Raw genomic sequence first — 19,853 nt, forward strand, 5'->3', positions numbered from 1 at the left:
AGCTGGGAGTGCAGCGTCCCAGCCGGGGAACCTTGGCGCCAGGCTTTTGACTGGGTGCTGTAATGGCACAAGCACGGGGCGTAGCCCTACTCCCCTGAACCAACCCCGGGAGGGGGTCCAGCCGGTCCGCGGGGGCGGTGCGGTGACGTGGCTGGCAGGACGAGAAGTCCCCGGGAGGCAGCGACTGATTTTGGAGCTGGGAGTGCAGCGTCCCAGCAGGGGAACCTTGACGCTGGGCTTTGGACTGGAAGCAGAGGATGTGACCGCAGCTTCAGCGGACCACACCCGCGGGGGCAATCTCCACACAGCCAGCACACATAGGTGACACGCCTCTCGGGAATCTCAGATAAAATAGTCATTCCAAGCAAGATAAGCAACTTTGGCTATAATCCGGGGTGCTATTCTCCTGTTTCTCTGAATCCTCCCCCACCCTTCCCAGGCAGCTTCATTAACATTGGAATTTCCCGAGCCAGAGGGAGAACGGCTCCGGCTCCGCGGCGGCTTTGCTTTTCCCTTTTTTTTTTTTGAGTAATGCAAATTAAAACTACGATGAGATTCCATCTCACTCCAACAAGGCTGGTATTAATCCAAAAAACACAAAATAATGAATGTTGGAGAGGCTGTGGAGAGATTGGAACTCTTATACACTGCTGGTGGGAATGTAAAATGGTACAACCACTTTGGAAATCTATCTGGCGATATCTTAAACAGTTAGAAATAGAACTACCATACAACCCAGAAATCCCACTCCTCGGAATATACCCTAGAGAAACAAGAGCCTTCACACAAACAGATATATGCACACCCATGTTTATTGCAGCTCTGTTTACAATAGCAAAAAGCTGGAAGCAACCAAGGTGTCCATCAACGGATGAATGGGTAAATAAATTGTGGTATATTCACACAATGGAATACTACGCATCGATAAAGAACAGTGACGAATCTATGAAACATTTCATAACATGGAGGAACCTGGAAGGCATTGTGCTGAGCGAAATTAGTCAGAGGCAAAAGGACAAATATTGTATAAGATCACTATTATAAGATCTTGAGAAATAGAATAAACTGAGAAGAACACATACTTTTGTGGTTACGAGGAGGGGAGGGAGGGAGGGAGGGAGAGGGTTTTTTACTGCTTAATTAGTAGATAAGAACTGCTTTAGGTGAAGGGAAGGACAATACTCAACACATGGAAGGTCAGCCCAATTGGACTAGACCAAAAGCAAAGAAGTTTCTGCGATAAAATGAATGCTTCAAAGGTCAGCAGAGCAAGGGCGGGGGTTTGGGGACCATGGTTTAAGGGGACTTCTAAGTCAATTGGCAAAATAATTCTATTATGAAAACATTCTGCATCCCACTTTGAAATGTGGTGTTTAGGGTCTTAAATGCTAACAAGCGGCCATCTAAGATGCATCAGTTGGTCTCAACCCACCTGGATCAAAGGAGAATGAAGAACACCAAGGTCACACGACAACTAAGAGCCCAAGAGACAGAAAGGGCCACATGAACCAGAGACCTACATCATCCTGAGACCAGAAGAACTAGTTGGTGCCCGGCCACAATCGATGACTGCCCTGACAGGGAGCACAACAGAGAACCCCTGAGGGAGCAGGAGATCAGTGGGATGCAGACCCCAAATTCGCATAAAAAGACAATACTTAATGGTCTGACTGAGACTAGAGGAATCCCGGCGGTCATGGTCCCCAAACCTTCTGTTGGCACAGGACAGGAACCACTGCTGAAGACAACTCATCAGACATGAAAGGGACTGGACAGTGGGTAGGTGAGAGATGCTGATGAAGAGTGAGCTAATTATATCAAGTGGTCACTTGAGACTGTGTTGGCATCTCCTGTCTGGAGGGGGGATGGGAGGATAGAGAGAGTCGGAAGCTGGCAAAATAGTCACGAAAGGAGAGACTGGAAGGGCTGACTCATTAGGGGGAGAGCAAGTGGGAGTACGGAGTAAGGTGTATATAAACTTATATGTGATGGTCTGACTTGATTTGTAAACTTTCACTTGAAGCTCAGTAAAAGTTAATTAAGAAAAAAAGAACTATTAAATCTCTCCATTATAATAGTCACATGAGTTTATTAACACTGGTACACAATGGAAGGAATGGTCTTTATTCATCTCTCTGCTTTGGGTCATGAGTTGGTTTTGTGGAAAATTAGAAAGGTTTTCAAAAAATTTAGCTTAACTGGCATGGTTGTTCTCCAAGTTTGATTTTGAGAACTACTTTGTTGTCCAAGAAACCTTACTGGGGATTGTTTAAAGCAGGCAGAAATAGCTGTAATCCATAATCCTTCTTGCTCCTATTCCCATCTGCTTCTGTAAACACCAAGTTGATAGATACTTTGATACCAGGACAAAAGAATAGAGAGTTTAAGCAATTATTAGGAGGATTTTCAGACAAGTGGCAATATCTTATATTGATTTATATTCTGTAACAGCCAGTACAAAGTAGGCTGAAATAAAGAATGAATGATAAAATATGAATATCTGAATTAAGAACAGACAACATTAATAGAAAATGTTAAGTGGTTATTAATAGGTTTAATGTTCACATAATTATCTTATACAATAACCCTGTGTTAATTTTCTACTTTTCTTAATCTTCAGAGTATGAATATACTGAATTTCACGTATCAACACGACAATTCAGTAAGGTCATTTTAGAATTATGAGAGCTAAACTTCTTGGAAACTCTGGTGAAGTTAGACCTGGTCCTTAGTCAAATCATGATCTCAGATTCACACTGGGAATGTGATGTCCCTCTTCAGTCCTGTTGGTCTTGATTTTTATCACGGGATAAAACTGATGAATCATGTCCTGCTGAGGAAGGTCTGTTTTAACCTAACCTGGGTTCATGGACCCCCACCCCCCCCCTCCATAATCATGGATGGGCTTAAAGCCCATAAAAGTGGATATAAGTACAAGGAGAGAAAATAGTTTTCATCCTATGATTAAGTTCTCTTCTAGTAAGAATATGTCCTATAAAATGAAAGTCACGTTGTATCTGCTGAATGCTTGGATGAGTTTCGATATATGTATTTGGAAGAGTGTAGAAGGCTGATTTAACTCTTCATAGTAGGGAAAGAGCTTTGGAATTTCTGAGATAAAAGGAATGAAGAGATAACGACAGTAAAAACAAGAGAGAATACAGTGAAATGATGTAAGTACGAGTTGGGCTCTGTGGAAGATAAAAGGCAAGTAAGAAGCAATATGATAGGAAGGTCCAAAGAACTTTTAGACAACGTGACTTTAAATTGTATGTGATATGGAGTACTATGTGAACTCTCAATGAAAGACAAATCTTGAGTAAAAGTGTAGCAATTTTGTATTCATGTTTACTATGCAGATGGGAAAACAAGGAGAAGGGATTGGGTCTCATATTTGGGTCAATGCCAGTGTAGTGATAACGAAGCAATTGCAAGTGATAAGAAATGGGAGAAAACAGATGTGACTGTAAGATATAATCACTCTACTCCACACTATTCCTAGGAATTAGAAAAAATCAGGAAAGATTTTGAATTTCTATTAACATAGATTTGGACAGTTGGGAGTTCTTCCCTGTCTAAGATGTAGCCAGAAAATCTACAAAATCATATTTTTTCTTGAAATCATTGGAAAGCTGAGGTCACAGGGCAACCAAGTAGCATGAAAGCTAAGGAAGGACAGTCTCCTTCAGTGAGGGTTGGTATTAGGGCACCAGTTCACCTGTGGAGGAGCATGAGAAAAAGATGATGTGGAGTCAGAGCCAAGACAGTGGATTATTCGGACACACTAAGCCATCTTGCCGCAACAAAGACCAAGTAAAACAAATAGAGACATCAATCCTAGAACCCTGACCCTTAAATAACAACAAAAAACCAAACCTGTTGCTGTCAAACCGATTTTGACCCATAGCAACCCTATAGTGAAGGGATAAATGACAGGTTAAATTATTAGATTGGAAGTCACTGAGGAAAAGAAGAAACCGACAGGAAATGGGAAAAGAATAGAGATATGGAGTGGAGGCTCCTGATCAAACAGCATGACTCAGCATTGCCATCTTGGAATATAGCCAACAACCCTGCAAGCAGAAAGGCACCTCCATGGAATTCCCAACCGGAGATAGAGCTATGGCTCGGACACACCCAGGACTAAGTAAGATCCCATTTGCTGGTTGCAGCTCAAGAAGCCCAGAGTCTCTCACCTGATAACCACAGGAGTACACTCCTACAACTCTCACCCCTCTGGTGAACAGTGGCTATAACCACCCCATCACAGCAACCCTGATTGCTTGGACCCAGAGTATAAAACCACCCTACTGCTCTTCTTCCATCTAGCCCCTCTGCCCCTGCTTTCACATCCCCTCCTACTTCTCTTCTCCATCCCACTACAGGTAGCCCCAAAGGGACCCAGCCCAGACCCCAGGCCCCTTCCGCTGGCTATGGATCTCTCCTGCCACTTGCCATAGCAACCATGGGACCAGGCCCGGAGCCTTGACCCCTTCTGCCTGTTCTGGACCCCTCCCACTTCTTGCCACAGTAACCAGCGGATCTGGTCCACACCCCATCTGCTTTCCTATGGGCTCTGAACCCCTCCTGCTACTGCCAGTGGTCCCAAGGAGACCTGAGCCAGAACCCAGGACCCTTCCCTCCAGTTCCAGACCCCTCCTGCCACCTGCTGTGGCCCCCAGGGAACTAGACCTGAAACCCAGACCCCTTCCCTCCAAACCCTTTCTGCCACCTAATGTTGCCCCAGGGGACCCTGCTTGGCCATTAGGCCCCTTCTTATCAGCTCTGGACCCCTCTCACCACCTGCCACAGCAATGAGGGAATCCAACCTGGACACCAGGCCCCTTCCTGTTGGCTCCAGGCCCCTCCCCACTGCCCACCTCAGCCTGAGGGGACCTGGCCCAGACCCCAGGACCTTCCCTACTGGCTCGGGACTCCCCCTCCCAGATTGCAGAGACCCCACTCCCACCCCCAGCCTGATTCACACTGCAAACAAATGACCCATCTTTGTCCCTTCGCTTTCTCTTGGACCTTCCCTGCTACACCATAGCTGAGCAACTGGCCCTGCACACCAGGGCAAAGTAGTGAGAACTATTGTGCTCATAGATGAACAAGCCACAAAGCATGCCTGGCCCACCCACCCAGACATAAACAAACAAACAAAAAAAGTAGGATGAAACAAACAAACCTACAATCAATAAATAAAGAAAACCATACCTGAATGTTTCAGAGACAGCAGACAATATCAAAACATAAAAACAAAAAAGGACAATATGGCTCCAGTAAGTGACCAGAGTAAAGCACCAGTTGAACTTCCAGCAGAAGAAAAGCCACTGAACTACCTGATGATAGGGTATTTAAAAGCCTACTATTCAGGGTTCTCTAAGCAATTAAGAAAGAGATCAAGGAAAATGCAAACAAAATTATGGATAAAAACAGACAAAAGCAACCAAAACATAGACAAAATTGAGGAAAACACAGACAAAGCAATAGGAGAATTCAAGAAAATAATACAAGAAAAAAAGTCAAAATAAACAATTAGAAATCATTAAAAAACAAAAACAAACAAACAAAAAGCCAGCATTAGAAATCCAAAAGATAAACAACAAAATTTCAGAACGGACAATGCAGTAGAAGCTTTTAGGAGCAAATTTGAAACAATGGAAGACAGAATCAGTGAAATTGAAGTCAAATCAATGGCTATCACTTTGAGGCAAAATCAGAGAAAAGAATGAAGAAGAATGAAGAAAACCTAAGAACTATGTGGGATACAATCAAGAGCAAAAGGTGAAAAGCTGACCATCCAAGAAGCTCAGGGAACCTCACATAGGATAGGTCCCAAAAGAAAGTCACCAAGACATATCATAATCACACTAGCCAAAATCAAAGAAAAAGACAGGCTTCTGAAAGCAGCTTTAGAAAAACTATAAAGTCACGTTCAAAGGGGAAGCAATAAGGCTAAGCCCTGATTATCCGGCAGAAACCATGCAGGCAAGAGACAATAGGAGGATATATATAAAACCTTGAAAGAAAAAAAAAATTGCCAACCAAAATTAATATATCTGGCAAAACTCTCTCTTATATTTGATGGCAAAATTGGGACATTTCAGATAAACAGAAATTAGGCAAATTTGTAAAAACCAAACCAAACTTACAAAAATTATTAAAGGGAGTCCTTTAGTTAAAGAACAAACAACATCAGACAATAACCTGAATCTAGGACACAGGTACGTATCAGCCAAATACCGACCCAGGTAATGAACTCTCAAGGATAAAACAAAACTAACAGATTCAAAACAGGGAGCTAGAGATGTCAATCTATAAATGACAATATCACAGCAATAAAAGGGGGAATACATGGTATAGATAAACAACTTTCAAATGGAGAGGAAGTCAAAGCAGTATCAAGTGAAAAAAAAACTGATTCAATCTTAGGAAAACAACAGTAAATTTCAAGGTAACCACAAAGACAGTTAATGAACCTACTCATCAAAATATAGAAGAAGAAAAATATAAAGTCTCAGTAAACACAAAATCTACAAGAATGAAAGAAAAAATGAAATTTCACAAACGAAAGGAACTCAGCACAGGAGAGTAAGAGGAACAAAGAAAATGTCAGCATTGCAAAAAAAAAAAAAAAAAAAAGCACTGCAAAATGACAGCAATAAACTCACATCTATTGATAGTCACACTGAATGTAAATGGCCTAAAAACCCAGTGCTGTCTAAATGTACCCATAAAGAGACAGTGACAGAACGATTAAAAAAAAAATGATCCATCAATATGCTGTCTACAAGAGACACACCTTAGACATGAACACATAAAAATATATCAAAAAAATCAAAGGATGAAAAGAAATATATATCAAGCAAATACCAAGCAAAAAGGAGCAGGACTGGCAAAGCTAATCTCAGCTAAAATAGACTTTAAGGCAAAATCTATCATAAAACACAAGAAAGGACATTACATAATGACTAAACAGACAATTCACCATGAAGACATAACCATAATAAAAATCTATGCACCTAACAACAGGGCTCCAAAATACATAAAACAAACTCTCTTTGTATTGGAAAGAGAAATTGACAGTTCCACAATAATAGTAGGAGGCTTCAACACACCACTCTCGGTAAAGGACAGAACATCTAGAAAGAAACTAAAAAAAGACATGGAAGATCTTAAGGCCACAATCAACCATCCTGACCTCATAGACATATATAGTACACTTCACCCAACAGCAGCAAAATAGACATTCTTTTCCAACACACATGGAACATTCTCCAGAATAGACCACATCTTAGGCCACAAAGCAACTGTCAACAAAATCCAAAACAATGAGATAATCTAAAACATCTTCTGTGATAACAATGCCATCAAAGTAGAAATTAATAACAGGAAAGGCAAGGAAAAAAGTAAAAAAACATGAAAACTGAATAACGCCTTGCTTAAAAACCACTGGGTAATAGAAGAATTCAAAGATGAAATAAAAAAATTCCTAGAATCAAACTAGAAGGAAAACACATCATACCAAAACCTTTGGGACACAGCAAAGGCAGTGTTCTGAGTTTAATTTATAGCCATAGGTATATACATCAAAAAAAGAAGAAAGGGACCAAATCAAAACATTAGCCCTACAAGTCAAAAAAGAAAAAGAGCAGCAAAAGCAGCCCACAGCCACCAGAAGAAGTGAAATAATAAAGATCAGAGCAGAAAGAAATGAAAAAGAGAATAGAAAAACAATAGAAAGAATCAACAAAACCAAAAGCTGGTTCTTTGAAAAGATCAACAAAATTGACAAACCATTGGCCAAGGCAACAAAAGTAAAACATGAGAGGACATAAATAAACCAAAAAAGAAATGAAATGGGGGACATTACAACAGTCCCATCTGAAATAAAAAAGAATGGTAACAAAGTACTACGAAAAACTGTACTCCAACAAATTTGAAAACCTAGAGGAAATCGACTAATTTCTAGATACTATCTACTTAAATTATATCTACTTAAATTAACACAAACTGAGGTAGAAAATCTGAACAAACTCGTAACAACAGACGACATTGAAAAGGGAATAAAATACTACCTAAAAAAAGTCTTGGCCAGGTGGCTTCACTGGGGAATTCTACCGAAAATTCAGAGACGAGCTTGCACTAGACTACTCAATCCATTTCAGAACAGAAAAGGAAGGGATACTTACAAGTTCATTCTATTAAACCAGCAGAACCCTGATACAAAAACCAAGGAAAGACTTGACAAAAAAGAAAATTACAGACAAATATCTCTCATAAATATAGAAGCAAAAATTCTTATCAAAATTCTAGCCAATAGAATTCAGCATTATATCAAAAAAATAATATACACGACCAAGCGGGATTCATAACAGGTATGCAAGGATGGCTCAACACTAGAAAATCAATCAATGTAATCCACCACATAAATAAAAAAACACATGATCATCTCAATAGATGCGGAAAAGGCATTCAATAAAATCCATCTCTCATTCCTGGGTAAAAACTCTCAATAAGATAGAAATATAAGGAAAATTCCTCACCATAACAAAGGACATCTATACAAAACCAACAGCCAACATCATTTTCAATGGAGATATGCTGAACGCATTCCTCTTTAGTGCTGGAACAAGACAAGGATGCCCTTTTGTCACCACTCCTATTTAACATTGTGCTGTAAGTCCTAGCTAGAGGAATAAGGCAAGAAAAAGAAATAAGGACATCCAAATTGGTAAGGAAGAAGTAAAAGTATCCCTGTTCGCAGATGATATGAGCCTATACATAGAGAACCTAAAAGATTCCACACGAAAACTACTGGAACTAATAGATTCAGCAGAGTAGCAGGCTACATGATAAACATACAAAAATCAGTCGGATTCCTATACACCAATAAAGAGAAATATGAAAAGGAAATCAGGAAAGAAACACCACTTATAATAGCCCCTAAAAGAATAAAATACTTAGGAATAAATCTAAACAGGGACATAAAAGACCTATACAAAGAAAACTACAAAACACTACTGCAAGAAACCAAAAGACATCTACATAAAGGGGAAAAAAAAACCTATAAAGCTCATGGATGAAAAAAAAAAAAGCTCATGGATAGGTAGACTCAACTTTGTGAAAATGTCATTTCTAACCAAAGCAATCTACAAATATAATCTAATCCCAATCCAAATACCAACAGCATTCTTTAAAGAGGTGGAAAAACTAATCATTAACTTTATATGAAAAGGAAAGAGGTCCTGGATAAGTAAACCGTTACTGAAGAAAAAGAATATAGTAGGAGTCTTTGTACTACCTGACCTCAGAACCTACTACACAGCTATGGTAGTCAAAGCAAGCTGGTACTGATACAAGAAAGACACATCGACCAATGGAACAGAATCGAGAACCCAAATGTAAATCCATCCACCTACGGTCACCTGACCTTCAACAAAGGTCCAAAGTCCATTAAATGGGGAAATGACAGTCTTTTTAACAAATGGTGATGGCAAGGTTGGATGTCCATCTGTAAAAAAAATGAAACGGGACCCATACCTCACACCATACACAAAAACTCATTAAAAATGGATTAAAGAACTAAATATAAAGCCAAAAACTATTAAAGCTCAGGGACAAAAAAATAGGGTCAACAGTAAGGGCCCTAATATACAGTATAAACAGCATACAAACCATAAATAACAATAACAACACCAGAAGATAAACTAGATAATGGGATCTTCTGAAAATTAAACACTTGGGCTCAAGAAAAGACTTCACCAAAAGAGCAAAAAAAGAACTTACAGACTGGGGAAAAATTTTTGGCTATGGCATATCCGACACAAGTATAATCTCTAAAATTTATAGGAAAATCCGCCACCTCTACAATAAAAACACAAATAATCCAATTAAAAAATGGGCAAAGGCTATAAATAGACACTTCAGCAAAGAAGACATTCAGAGGCTAACAGACCCATGAGGAAAAGCTGGTGACCACTAGCCATTAGAGAAATGCAAATCAAAACTACAATGAGATACCCAACATCACTTGCATGAATCAGAAAAAAAAAAAAAAAAAAAACAGAAAATTAATGTTGGAGAGGCTACAAAGAGATTGGAACTCTTATGCACTGCTAGTGGGAATACAAAATGGTTTGACCATTTTGGAAAATAATATGGCACTTCCTTAAAAAGCTAGAAATAGAAATACCATACAATCCAGCAATCCCACTCTTAGGAATATATCCTAGAGAAATAAGACCCATCATACGAATAGACATATGCACACCCATGTTCATTGCAGCATTATTCACAATAACAAAAAAGATGGAAACAATCTAAGTGCCCATCAATAGATGAGTGGATAAAGAAATCATGGTACAAACACACAATGGAATACCAGGCAACGGTAAAGAATAGTGATGAACCTGTGAAACATCTCATGATATGGATGCATCTGGAAGGCATTATGCTGAGTGAAATAAGTCAATCACAAAATGACAAATACTGTATGAAACCACTATTAAAAAAACTCAAGGTTTACACACAAAAAGAAACAATCTTTGATGGTTATGAGGGAGGGGAGGAGAGTGAGGGAAAACCACCAACTAGGTAGTAGATAAGTGGTAGCTTAGGTGCTGGATAAGACAATACACAATACAGAGGAAGTCAGCACAACTTGACTATGACTAGGACAAAGTCTTAGAAGCTTTACAGACACATCCACATACCCTGAGAGACCAAAGTACTGGGCTTATGCTGGAGACCATGATCTCAGGGGACATCTAGCTAAATTGACATAACATAATCTGTAAGAAAATGTTCTACCTCCGACCGTGGTGAGTAGCCACTGGGGTATTAAAAGCCTGTGAGTGGCCGTCTAAGATACATCTACTGGCCCCATCCCAGCTGGAGCAATGGACAATCAAGAAGACCAAAGACAGAAAGGAAAGATTAGTCCAAAGGACTAATGGGCCACAATTACCACAACCTCTACCTGACTGAGCTCAGAACAACTAGATGGTGCCCAGTTACCATCACCAACTGCTCTGACAGGGATCACAATCCCACCCAGACCCAGTAGAGGGTCCTGTAAAGAGCAGGAGAAAAACGTAGAACAAAATTCAAATTAAAAAACAGGCTTGCTGGTCTGACAGAGACTAGAGAAGCCCTGAGTGTATGGCCCCTAGGACACCCTTTTAATTCAGTATTGAAATCACTCCTGAGGTCATCCCTTCAGCCAAAGATTAGGCAGGTCTATAGGGCCAAAAATAACACATTAACACATACAAGGGACGTGCTTCATAGTTCAATTATGTATACAAGTCTAATAGGCACAGCAGCCCAAAAGCAAAGACAAGAAGGCAGGAAGGAAGAGAAAAACTGTATGAATAGAAACAGGGAATCTGGGGTAGAGAAGAAAAGACACATCACGGGGTTGGCAACCAATGACACAAAACAATTTGTGTATTATCCGTTTTAAAGAAAAATTAATTTGCTATATAAACTTTCCCGTAAATCATAAAATAAAGAAAAAGATGATGAGCCTTGTTTTAGTCACCTAGTGCTGCTATAACAGAAATACCACAAGTGGATGGCTTTAACCAAGAGAAATTAATTTTCTCACAGTCTAGTAGTTTTTTTTAGTAGCTAGAAGTTCAAATTCAGGGCATCAGCTCCAGCAGAAACCTTTCTCTGTCGGCTCTGAAGGAAGGTCTTTGCCATCAATCTTCCACTGGACTAGGAGCTTCTCCATGCAGGAACCCTGGGTCAAAGGACATATTCTGCTCCTGGCACTGCTTTCTTGGTAGTATGAGGTACTCCCCCTTTCTGCTAGCTTCGATAAAAGATGATGCAGGCCACATCCCAGGGAAACTCCGTTTACATTGGATTAGGGATGTGCCCTGGTAAGGGTGTTACAATTCCACCCGAATCCTATTTAACATAAAATCACAATCACAAAATGGAGGACAACCACAGAATACTGGGAATCATGGTCTAACCAAGTTAATACACACATTTTTGGGGTGACATAATTCTATCCATGACAAGCCCCATACAACCAGATATGGAGAATTCACCAAACATTTTCAAGGATTTGGTAAAGGCTAACTGTGGGCTACAATGAGAATATAGAGCTCCCCTGGGAGACACAGATACAAGTGGTTTCAACCCAGGCACCATGCACAGACTTTTTATGGATCTCCTTCGGGATAATCACAAGAACAAAAGTGGGCAGACTAGGAGACTAGAGATACCCTCCCTTGGAGGTGTATGTCTGAGGGGTGGGAGCAGCTGCTGCCATAGAAAAATCAGAGCCTACCCAGATCCTTCTCTCCTGAAAAACAAAACCTTTAAGCTGCTGGGGGAAAACAGGAGATTTTTCCCCCTACTCCCAGGACTCAAGAGAAGACAAATTGTGGCTGAAGGAAGGGAAAAAAGAAAAACCTTCTACCCTGGGGGTGGGGCAAGAAACTGTCCTAGGCCCAGACCATTAGAAATCTCCTAGCAATGAGTGAGGAGTCCCTGGTTGGCACAAACGGTTAAGTGCTTAACTACTAACTGAAGGGTTGGTGGTTCTATCCCACCCAGAGATGCCGTAGAAGAAAGGCCTGGCGATCTGCTTCTTAAAGATCACAGCTAAGAAAACTCTAGGGAAGAGTTCTAGTCTGCACAATTGGAGTTTTCATGAGTTGGAATCAACTTGATGGCAACTTTTTCTTTGTTTTTTACCAATGGGTAGGAGCATGATCATTGAGAAACATTCACTCACAGCGACTCTGTGTATTCCTTCCATCTTCTTTTGATGCTTCCTGTGTCATAAAATATTTTGTCTATAGAGCCTTCTATAGAACAACTCGAGGCTTCAATTTTTTCTTTAGTTCTTTCAGCTTGAGAAATGCCAAACATGTTCTTCCTTTTTGGTTTTCTAACTCTAGGTCTTTGCACATTTCATTATAATACTTTACTTTGTCTTCTCAAGCTGCCCTTAGAAATCTTCTGTTCAGCCCTTTTACTTCATCATTTCTTCTGTTCACTTTAGCTACTCTATCTATCTTCAAGAGCAAGTTTCCAATTCTCTTCTGACATCCATTTTGGTCTTTTCTTTCTTCCCTGTCTTTTAAATGACCTCTTGCTTTCTTCATGTATGATGTCCTTGATGATACCCCACAATTCGTCTGGTCTTCAGTCAGTAGTGTTCAATGAGTTAAATCTATTCTTGAAATGATCTCTAAATTCAGGTGGTATATACTCAAGGTTGTACTGCTAATTATTAGTTGCTCTAAAAGATAATTGACTGTCTATAACAAAAACAGTACAATTTGTACTTGCTCTTGAAGATAGAGTGGATGGGACATATTGGAGTACATATTATTATTAAATTCTTTGGCTAGATGTTTAGTGATATAATATTATTTGAAGGTAGACTGTGTTTTATATTGTAAACCCACCAGTAGCCACTAAAGGTCTTTTTAAAAGAAGTATAAGTAAAAATACGATGCTGGAGATAAAATGGATCACAAAAAGTACACAATCCTAAAGCAGGCAGAACAAAGGATAAAATAAACAAATAATTTATAGATCAAGTAGAAAACAGCAAAATGACAGATTTTAATCCAACCATATCGGTAATTATATTAAATTTAAGTCACCTGAAAACACCAATTAAAGGACAGAGATCATCAGATTGGGCAAAGAAAAAAAATGCTGTCTATAAGAAATGCGTTTTTAATATAAAGACATAAATAAATTAAAAATTAATGAGTAAGCAAATACTAATGAAATGAAAACTGAAGTGGCTGTATTAATATCAGACAAGGTAGACTTTAGAACAAAGAATATTTCCACAGGTCAAGAAGAATGTTACACAATGATAAAGTGTCACTTCATCAAGAAGACATATCAACATGAATATATTTTCACCTAACAACAGAGCTTCAAAATACATAAAGTAGAAACTAACAGCACCGAAAGGAGAAACAGACAAATCCAGAGTTATAATTGGATACTTCAACATTCTTCTCTCAGGAACTGTAAGAACACGTAGCCAAAAAGCCAGTAAGACTATAACCCACTGAAAACAAACCCATTGCTATCGAGTCGATTCCGACTCATAACGAACTTAAAGAACAGGGTAGAACTGCCCAATAGAGTTTCCAAGGAGTACCTGGTGGATTTGAACTGCTGATCTTTTGGTTAGCAGCTGTAGCACTTAACCACTATGCCACCAGAGTTTGAAGTAAAACTATAACCCTAGTGCCGTCGATAGAGGTCCTGAAAATCACTATCAACCAATCTGACACAATTGACATTCGTAGAACACTCCATCACAGTGAAATACTCGTTTTTTTTTCCCCAAGTATGCATGGACAGTCACCATGATAGATCATATTCTGGGCCATAAAACAAGCCTTAACAAATATAAAAGAATTTAAATAAAACAAACTATACTCTCTAATGTTAATAAAATTAAAATTAAAAATCAACAACATAAATATATATGAAAAGTCCCCAAGTATTAGTAAATTAAATAACACCTTATGTATTACAGATGAATCAAAGAGGAAGTCACAGGGAACATTAGAAATATTTTTTAACTGAATGAAAAAATTAAATAACACCTTATGTATTACAGATGAATCAAAGAGGAAGTCACAGGGAACATTAGAAATATTTTTTAACTGAATGAAAAGTAACACAAAATATATCAAAATTCATGAGAACCAGCTAATTTACCATATAACCCAGCAATCCCACTTCTTATGTGTTTACACAAAATAAGTGAAATTTGTACATACACTTTGCACATTGCTTCAAATGTTTAAAGTAGTTTTGTTTGCACATTGCTTCAAAGTTTAAAGCAATTTTATTAATAATAGTCAAAAGCTAGAAACAGATCAAACGTCCTTCAACTGGTAAATGGATAACCACTGACCTAGAGAGGCCATTCCTTATAACATATTCTTCTAGGTGCTTCTTTATCCTAGTAATGGAGCTGGGGTGTCTTCGGAGTCAGCATAAAAAAGATGTATACAATTCACAATATTGTTCTTTAAAAGTATCTCAGTTTATCCTGCATTAGCCAAATTAATCATTTTAGTGTATTTTTCTGAAACGTATACCTTGAATGCTGTGCAAAAGTATAGCTTGAAAATATTTTTGTTATGCAAGGCTGTAAAGAAGTGACCTAAAGTAATGGCATTTGGTTTTTATATGATTGGTGTTCAAATTCCTTGTACATTTTTAAAATAAATTTTGTTATTAGAGATCAATATTTTAAGCTTATTTAAATATTAATGGCATTTACTTAGAAAACCAAAAATTTCAGAGCTGTGGTTCATTTGTTGCTATGAATATTTCAGGAAACTTTTGCTACTTAGTTTCTGGTGAATTTTTGTTGTTTGGGCTGCCTCCATATCAAAGTTACCACAAAACTCCAGTAGAAATCTATCCTAAAAGTTTCTTTCCATTTGTATTTTTTGCTTGATTCAAACTCTATAAAACTTACCATATTGACAAAATTGACCATTCCCAAAATTCGGTTCCTTAGTTTATCATGAGGATGACTATTCCTGTGATACTAGAAATATAAACATCAGATAAAAAAATTCATTAATGATAGGAATGGAATAAAAGCCCAAGATAATATTTCATCCAGTATGAGATATTTCAAAAGAAAAAATTCATTGGCATAATGAAGAAACAGGTGTCCTTCTTGTTAGCTTAACGGCTGGGAAATTTATGCAGAGATAAATCTCTGATAAAAAAAATAACTACATACAGCAGTTTCTAAAGACAAGGTTAACACTAGTTTAGGTTTTTTTTCTAACCTTGTTTTTCCTTCTTTTACATTACATTACATCGATTTATTAAACCAGTTGATAAGTGTTCTTTAGAGTCCATTTTTATCACTTTGATGAAACAAAACTTAACAGTGCCCCTCAACAATCATTATATTGAAAAGAACAGCAATTTCATCCACTCTCCTGTTTCCGTGGTGATCAAAAACTAAGGAACCTATAACCAGGAAAATACCTGGAGTCAGAGATCTGATGGAAAGGGTCAGAAAACCGTGGCTCCCCCTTCTCTCTTAGAAGGCTGCTCCAGTCTCTTTTGTCTTTTTCTCTTCTCAAACTAGATTTCCTTTTTGTGCTGTCAGGACCTTGTTCTCAGCATTAAAAATTTAGACTTGATAATATTATGATATTAAAAGGTATCCTATAGAGATAAATGCAACTGATCAACCTTCTTTCTTCATTGGAAAAAAAAAAAATTAAGCATGCCTTTCCTGAATCTAGCAAGCGTCCTGTCCTCTAGTTACCACTCCATCAACTTGATGGCAGTGGGTTTTAAGTCCAGTTTCAAGCACCTAAAATCACACCAAACAAACATTTACCTGGTTTGGGTAAAATACTAAATTTGATGACCTCTTCTTGGCCTTTGCTATTATGAAAACCTTCTCTAATTATTTTTTTGAGTTAATTAACATGTTCACATAAACATATTAATGTAAGCCTTTCTATTTTTCTTATGTTCAGAATTTACTAATTTCCTTTTTCAAAATTGTTTTTGATAGGTTAATTGTAGCTTGTCTTATTTGTAAATGTGCAACAGTGTAGCATCTTTCTTTTCAATGCACATAGATCTAGCAATTCCAATAAAAATGTTGAAAGAAAACATGTTGACAATGAATGTGTGCATCTGATTTCCAGTTTTAGAGTGAAAGCTTGTAATATTTTATCAGAAGTTTAATGTTTATATAGGTTAGCATTTTAGTAACTATCCTTTATTTTCTTCCATTTTTTGTTTGTTAAGGGCTTTTATCAGGAATGAGTGTTCAATTTTATTAAAATTATATATTATACATAGAGAGATGTTTGAGATGATCATATGATTTTTAAAAATTATTAATGTTAAAGCAAAGTATAATCATATTACCAGAATAAACTTTGTCGTGCAAATACTTTTTATATCCTGTTTGAGAATTCCTGTCTTCTAACAGATGGATGTAGTCATTACATTTCTTGCTTTCCATTGGACTAGTCTTGTTCTCTTTATTCCCTTATACTCCCCTTTATTCTTGTGAGAAATATACATTTTAATAACTACATTTTTATTGGTAACAATAAATATTTTAACAATCATACTTGGTTTAATACGTTTAAAATTATTAGTGTATCTACATTCCTCCAGAATTCTAAATGCCATAAAAACTCTTTAAGTATGATTTCTTTCTCCCAATGCCTTTAATATTCTTGCTTAATCTCTTTGTTTAGGCTTATTTTTAGTTTTTATCTTTGATATTCTGAAAGTGTTTTACAATGTTATGTTTTGTTTATTTATCATCCTTTAATTTCTGAAAAACATTGTTCCATTTGGTAGTGCAAATGGTTAAGCATTTGACTAGTAGCTGAAAGTTTGGGAATTTGAACCCACCTAGAGTTGTCTTGGAAGACAGGTCAGACCATCTGCTTCCAAAAGATTACAGCCTCAAAAACCCTGTGGAGCAGTTCTACTCCGCACACATGGGGTCATCATGACTCAAAATCAGCTTGACAGCAACTAACAACAATTCCTGGAAAATTCTCAGTATTTGTCTCTCAGTTTTTATTCCTCATCCAATCACCTACTTTCTCTCATTATGGATTTTTTTTGTTCTGCATCTCATGTCTTTTATCTTCCTTCCATCTGTCCCAAATCTTCTTTTGTCTGTGGCCCTTATATGGTGACTTTCCCAACTCCTCCATTCTCCAATTCACTAATTCTTTCTTTTTATGTGTCTAATATTATGTCTGAATCTTTTAAAGATACATATCCTTAATAAACATGTATATGTACTTTTTTCTTTTATAAATAGTAAAGTAGGTATTTTTCAAGTATACCTGTCCATTTTCCAGTTTTTCTTGCTCTTTTATTGTAATTTCTATTCATCTTTAAATTTTCAATAATTTGAAATATGTAATTGTATTTTAGAGAACAATCTGAAATATCATTACCATTTTTTTACCCAAGTAATGTGTACCTTCTGAATTTGTTTGCCAGCTGCACCCTCCCCCTGCAAGGCACCCTTGCAAGTGTGCAATGCTCATCTTTCTTCATAGCCACATGTAAAAAAAAAAACAGGCATAGCAGCACCTATGAAAATACCTCATAGGAGAGGGCACAGCTGACAAACAAATGCAGATGGTGTGCTTTGTGTAAAAAATATGGTAGATGATTTCCAGAAGGACATCATGCTTGGTAAAGTAGAGGGTCAGTGAAAAAGAGAAGGGCCCTCAACAGGATGAATTGACACAGTGGCTGCAACAATGGGCTAAAATACAGCAATGGTTCTGAAGATGGCTTAGGACTGGACAGTATTTCATTCTGTTGTAGTGTTACTACAAGTTGGAACTGACAACAACATTCTCCTTTTCAGTATGACTCTTGCTTATGTGCCTTGTCTTATCTTGGATTGTTAAAGTGTTTGTAGGGCTTTTTTTTTTTTTTTAATGGGTTGACCCAATAGCCACAACAATGGACACAGACATACCGATTATGAAAATTACACAGGGCCAGGCAATGTTTTGTTTTGTTATTATGGGATGCCCATTAGTCAGAGTAGTTAGATGTGATGGCAACTAACAACAACAACAGCAGCAGCAGTTTCCCAGGTTTTTATGCTGAAAGTTTTGCTTGGCATTTCTGCATCACAAAAAATATTTAAGATCATGCCTCACATCTTTGCATTGCACGAGCTGAGGATTTTTTGTTTTCCCATGTGTAACATGTTTCCTGTCCCTGGTTACAGGCAGACAGAAAATTTCCTTTCTCATTTGCAGTTTTAGTGGGCAGAAATTTCTAGCTCCTTTTTCAGGGTTGGGGCAGTCCTTTTTGGCTCTGGGCATCGTGCAGAGGACTTATTTCCAAATCTCAGCCTTGTGGAGCCTTGAGGTCCCATTTTTTGTTCTTAAGGAAGTTTAATCTCCCAACTCCCAAGTACTATATCTGAAATCTATATATTGTGGGCCACCAAGTTTTAAGAATTTTACTTGCGTTCTGACAGGATTTTTCTCCTTCATTCTTAGCACGTGGGAATTTTTTGTTTTCATTTGACCTCATCTATACATTGTTAACATATTTTCAATTTTTATATTTTGTTCAGAACTTTTATACGTTCATAGTAGGGAGGGGGATTCTGTTTCAGCTTCATTTGCCATAACACGAAAGAATTCAATACTCACTTGTATAAGTCTGTTTGGGAAGCTAGAAACAGAACTCTGAAACCTAGATGGAACTCTCATTAGAATACTGTTCCTCTTTGTTAGAATCACAATTATATTTTCCTAAGGATGACTGAAGAGCAAAATGTTCATCTGAAAACTCACCACGCTGTAGTCAGCAACGATGAACAGTTCAATATGTTTTTCTTTATGGGTGCTCTGGAAATTTATGGAAAATTTAATGAAGTATGATTAACATTTATCATCTTAACAGTTTAAGTAAAAAAAAAAATACCATTTCAAAATAAGAAATATTAATGTTATTGATACAGGAAGGTGAGATACAAAAGTATATCTAATAATTCTATGAATTTATCCAAGTAAGACTCACTATGTTATTAAAAGATGGGGTCTTTTACACCAGATTTTAATAAACCTGAGGTAACATCCCATCTGTGACTATTCTTTCTTTGTTTAATCTTTCAGGTAAGATAAAGGTAATAAATAATTGTGAATATGGTTTTTAGCATTTAGTTCTTTTACTAAGTTAAACAGAAGCTCATGTTAAAAGCCGCTCTCTATACCTGAGAGCTAAAACATAGAACTGACTAATGGGGTTGCCTGCATCACTTCTACTTCTTCCCCTTCCTCCCCACTCCTAAT

The 19,853-nt window shown here is 37.7% G+C and overlaps 1 protein-coding gene across 1 annotated transcript in view; it reads right to left on the bottom strand.

Annotated features, from left to right (window-relative positions):
• Window positions 1-19,853, bottom strand: part of ADAM7 (ADAM metallopeptidase domain 7) — a 78,760-nt gene that overhangs the window by 35,628 nt on the left and 23,279 nt on the right. The window contains exons 7-8 of the mRNA XM_023551005.2: window positions 19,356-19,409; window positions 15,497-15,568 (exon numbers count right to left, since the gene is read on the bottom strand). Coding sequence (XP_023406773.1) covers window positions 15,497-15,568; window positions 19,356-19,409 — 126 coding nt within the window. The remainder of the gene's footprint in view (window positions 1-15,496; window positions 15,569-19,355; window positions 19,410-19,853) is intronic.

Source organism: Loxodonta africana, chromosome 19, assembly GCF_030014295.1.
Source record: "Loxodonta africana isolate mLoxAfr1 chromosome 19, mLoxAfr1.hap2, whole genome shotgun sequence".
NCBI classification, from domain to species: domain Eukaryota; kingdom Metazoa; phylum Chordata; class Mammalia; order Proboscidea; family Elephantidae; genus Loxodonta; species Loxodonta africana.